The sequence below is a fragment of the Manihot esculenta genome, chromosome 7 (assembly GCF_001659605.2).
Source record: "Manihot esculenta cultivar AM560-2 chromosome 7, M.esculenta_v8, whole genome shotgun sequence".
Taxonomy (NCBI): Eukaryota; Viridiplantae; Streptophyta; class Magnoliopsida; order Malpighiales; family Euphorbiaceae; genus Manihot; species Manihot esculenta.
In genome coordinates, this window is record NC_035167.2 from 26,156,509 (window position 1) to 26,160,999 (window position 4,491).

A 4,491-nucleotide genomic window follows, 5' to 3' on the forward strand; every position below is an offset into this window, starting at 1 on the left:
TTGTTAATTGGTCGCTATTTAGCGACCAAATATAAAATGGTCGCTAAATTTAGCGGGAATTAATGGCGCGAGTTATTTGCGACCATATTTGCGACGAAATTGCGACAACTTTTTGGGCGGGAATATTTTGCGACCATATTTAGCGACTAAAATAATTGGTCGCTAAATAGCGACCAATCAGCGACCATTTTATTTTTAAAATTTTAATTTAATTTTTAATTAAATTTTATTTTATTTAAAATTGTGCCAGATAATTGAAATTTTTAATTAAATTTTAAATAAAATTTTATTTTATTTAAAATTTAAAATTTTTAATTATATTTTATTTTATTTAAAATTGTGCCAGATAATTGAAATTTACGCGAACCGAGTTTCGGAGCACGACAAAGAAAAAAAAAATTCCTATTTTTCACAGAAGCTTTCGGATCCGAAAGGGTTTTGGGTTTTCACTCTGCGATGCCCATAGTTCTAAGTGTTTTTGGTCTCCTATTCGAAACTGTTATCGAACTCTGAACTCGCTCGATTCAACTTTGTTAAATTGGATTCTTGCTCTTGGCCATGTACAGTGGGTCCATCGATGGCGAGAGCCATGAGGCCGCTCAGAGGAAGATCCCACCGGCCTCGTCAATGTTGTGGGTCCGAAATCTGCGCCGGTATATCGGATCCGGTGTCGGACTGGGATCTGAAGCCCTAATGGGTATGTTTTCTCTCATTATCGCGTTTTGGTATCAATTACTTGACAATTTCATGTACTTTTCCATTGCTCGCCGAATTTGGGTCTGCTATAATATTTCCATTTTTTTTTCTTTATCATTGTTTGTCATTTTCATCTACAGTACAATAGTTTGGAAAAGCAAAATTGTGGTTGTAGTTGTTATAATCTAATTAATAAGAAACACAGTTTATTCCATTTGGAGCTTTTAACATGTTATGTAATTTTAAAAACACATTCATTTCCCCCAGCTTCCTGCTAAACACAAGTTAGTTCGAATTTACGTGCAATGGCTGCATATAAAATCTTCTTGTTTGTTTGTTTTTTATTTTTTATTTTCCTCCCTTGTAGAGCTCGAGACAAAGAGGATCTTGCTTGATATTTTCAAAGAGAAGCAACAAAGAAGTGCTGAAGCGGCCACAGTACCTAGTTTTTATAAGAAGGCATGTAGTAAAGTCTGGTTGTTTTGTTACTTCTGATTTTTTTTAAGGTGGCATATATTAAGACTGTATCCTTTGTTTGTTAGTCAAAGATGCAAAAGGTTAATGAAAGATTTTTTGGGTGTTTCTTTTACAATCTCCTAGTACTGCTCATTTGCTTCCTTTTCAGTATTTATTTTCATGCTTTCTTTGTTTAGAAACCTGAAGAAGGGTCAATCAGTCACAGGGTCCAAAGGTTAGCAAAATATCGATTTTTAAAGGTATCATGTACTCTCTTCCCTTGGCTGGTCATCTCTGTTACTATTTCCCTTTTTTTTTTCTTTTTCCGCTATTTGATTTCCTTTTGACATTGTGTGCTCACTTTTGCAGAAACAATCAGATATTTTGCTTAATGCTGATGATCTGGATGCCATGTGGGTGTGCTTGAGAGAGAACTGTGTTATTGATGATGCTACTGGTGCTGAAAAGGTCTGTGAGAATTGCAGATATGGACATACTTGCAGCATTTATGTAACGGATACACTGACAATAGGTGTGTTTCATGCCATGGGTAAATTTTATGTAATTGTTCATTCATCATGGATTTATGCAATGCAAATGGGTAAATTTTAGCAAAGGAAATGAAATCAATGCAAAATTATACTGCAGGTTTTGTACGGATGGATCATTGTGTAAATAAACCATGCTTGTTATTGAATATCTAAAATCTATTTGCTGATCATTTAGAATGATTTAGCCTGACGCAATCAAATCTGCCATTCTGACCACAGGTAATTCCCTATATAACTTTTTGTTCATTCATATCTCTTACTCTAGCTGTTGATCATCTCCATAATGGCCTCACATTTCAATGAAATCTGTGTCAAGCTAAATCCATGAGTGCGAGAATTAACAGCGAAGCAGAATTTGCCTATGGTGCTGGTCAAGTAAATCCAACAAGAGCTAGAAGCCCTCAGCAGCTTTGACACCAAGATTGCTTGTGAATGACGATATGATCAAACAGGTTCGAAGCCTCTTTGCATCTAAAACTCCTAGAAATAGAAACACATGATGGTTTGGACAAGTAATAAGAGGTGAATTCTAATAAATTTTTGGGCATTAATAAGCCTTGAATTTCATCGGTATTTTATCTGTTGTCATTTTTAGTCACGTTCGTAGGTTTTTTGATAGGGCCTGTTACTAACCTGAACCTGACTCTGCTGGCATTATATATGCCTAGGTTGATAGTAATTCTCTTTTGGGAGTTGGTTAAAACAGTACAAGTTAATGATTAAAAAAAAATGGACATAGCTTTATGAATAGAAAAGTTGCCCATATTTGCAGGGGAAGAAGTTTCACCATCATTTGAAAAGTTATCCCAATGAGCTTGACCCTATCATCTTTTGGTCCAGGTGCAAAGTTTGAAGATGATGGTTCTGATACAATAGAAAGAGGTTGCTGCTTGTAATGTGGGCAAAGGTTGCATATGGAGCATAATTTTGCGAAGTAAATGGAAATTAGAGGCTGCAGCTTTTGATTCTTTGGCTTTTGAAGTCAATCAGTTGAATTGAAAACCGTTAACTTGGAAGCTTTAGAACACTGGAACTTTGTCATCCGCAGTTCCCTGTAAATTTTGCTTTGTACGTAATAATAATATTTTTTAAGTTTATCTGCATTTTCAATGCTACATAACTTTTTTTTATATATATATATATATATAAAAAAAAAGCAAAACGAAGACTAAATAGAAATGACAGTAGAGGTTTCAGATTCATATAGCTGTAGCTGTAATTTTCATAGATGATTGGATTGAGCCAAATAACAACGAAATAGCGATTAAATTAGCGATCAAAACAGCGATCATTTCGCGATAAAAAATTAGCGACCAATTTACTTTCACACAGCTACTAAATGTTCTTCCTTGAGGCGATCAAATAACAACGAAATAGCGACCAAATTAACGACCAAAACAGCGACCATTTAGCGACCACATTATAGTGACCATTTAGCGACCACATTATAGCGACCAAATCAGCGACCATTTAGCGACCAAATTATAGCGACCAAATCAGCGACCATTTAGCGACCAAATCAGCAACCATTTAGCGACCAAATTTTAACTACCAATTTTCAATACAGTCTGCCATGACACCAAATTAGCAACCAACAAATGGTCGCTGAATGGTCGCTATTTTAGCGACCAATTTTCAGATTGTCGCAAAAAAATTAGCGACTGGCCAAACACCGACCAATTTTTTTGGTCGCTAAATGGTCGCTATTTCGTTATAGCGACCAAATCTGTCTTTTTAGCGACCAAAATTTTGGTCGCTAAATCACTGTTTTTTTGTAGTGAATTAGCCTTTCAGGCAATGCAAGTGGTTTATGCTTCATACCTGAGCAAGTATCATGACAAAAATTATTAGTGGATTATGATGAAAGTTAAATGTAGACCTATTGTAGAAGTAGCTGGTATTTTTGCAAAGACAAATGAACTTTTCAAAGAGGATGAAATTGAAAATGCAATAGTAAATTTGGATGATGTAACCGAACAATATTCACTGAATGTTCCAAATGGAGGAATGGCTAAAATTATAATGATGTTTCTACGGATAAAGATGATTTCCTTAATGATCAAAATTGAGATGCAGATATAGATGGTGATAATGAGTTTGATTTTGATGCATCGGAATGAATTAATTTATAGTTGTCTATATACATACTTTTTGTGTAAGTTATCTATTACAGATGCAAGTTTATTATTTAATATTATTGTATTTACACAATATTTTTTTTAACAAAATTATTACTTATTTTTCATAGATGAGGGGTTGTGAAAATGATACGGGTAGGGCAAAAGGAAGGTTTAAGAGGCCAAGGAGACCAGTTCGAATAGTTGACCATACAAGCCAAGAGGAGTCGCCTACAGTTGATGCAATATATCATGAGCCATAGGTACCACAGATATCCATAGGACTTGGCGATACAGAGCTCTAGATATAGGTACCACTTGCATCGGAAGTACAGACATCTCACGGTGATCCAACATGTCTACCACCAGCTCCACGTCCACATTCCACTATAGTTCCTCCATGTCCCACTGCAATTCCTCGATGTCCAACTGCAGCTCCACGACCTTTGGCATTACATGCATAATGATATCATCCTAAATCCTCTTCTGCTACGGCATTAGCTAGTACAGTAGCTTCTGCATCAGTATTTGTATCAGTCGATCTTTATAGGTCATTTGCAGGTTTGACCACTACTGTAGGTGGTACACAATCATTCTGATAGACCATTTCTCTCATTAATAATATGTAAAAATGAATTATTTTTTGGTTAATTTTAGCGTCAGTATTATCC

General features: G+C 35.4%; 1 protein-coding gene across 9 annotated transcripts; it reads left to right on the forward strand.

Moving 5' to 3' along the window:
* Positions 1 to 368: 368 nt before the first annotated feature.
* LOC110618855 (probable serine/threonine-protein phosphatase 2A regulatory subunit B'' subunit TON2) lies at positions 369 to 2,817 on the forward strand. Of its 9 annotated transcripts, none has more exons than XR_006351191.1 (7): positions 369 to 697; positions 1,064 to 1,155; positions 1,350 to 1,412; positions 1,522 to 1,684; positions 1,801 to 1,922; positions 2,020 to 2,155; positions 2,544 to 2,817. XR_006351191.1 is itself a non-coding variant. In XM_043958224.1 (6 exons), the coding sequence occupies exons 1-5, from the start codon at positions 559 to 561 to the stop codon at positions 2,115 to 2,117; spliced, it is 555 nt and encodes a 184-aa protein (XP_043814159.1). In that variant the 5' UTR covers positions 369 to 558; the 3' UTR covers positions 2,118 to 2,155; positions 2,544 to 2,817. The 9 variants fall into 9 exon arrangements, 1 of the variants encoding a protein (XP_043814159.1); XR_006351195.1 differs by having other exon boundaries at positions 1,879 to 1,922; XR_006351196.1 differs by having other exon boundaries at positions 1,889 to 1,922.
* The last annotated feature ends 1,674 nt before the right edge of the window (positions 2,818 to 4,491 follow it).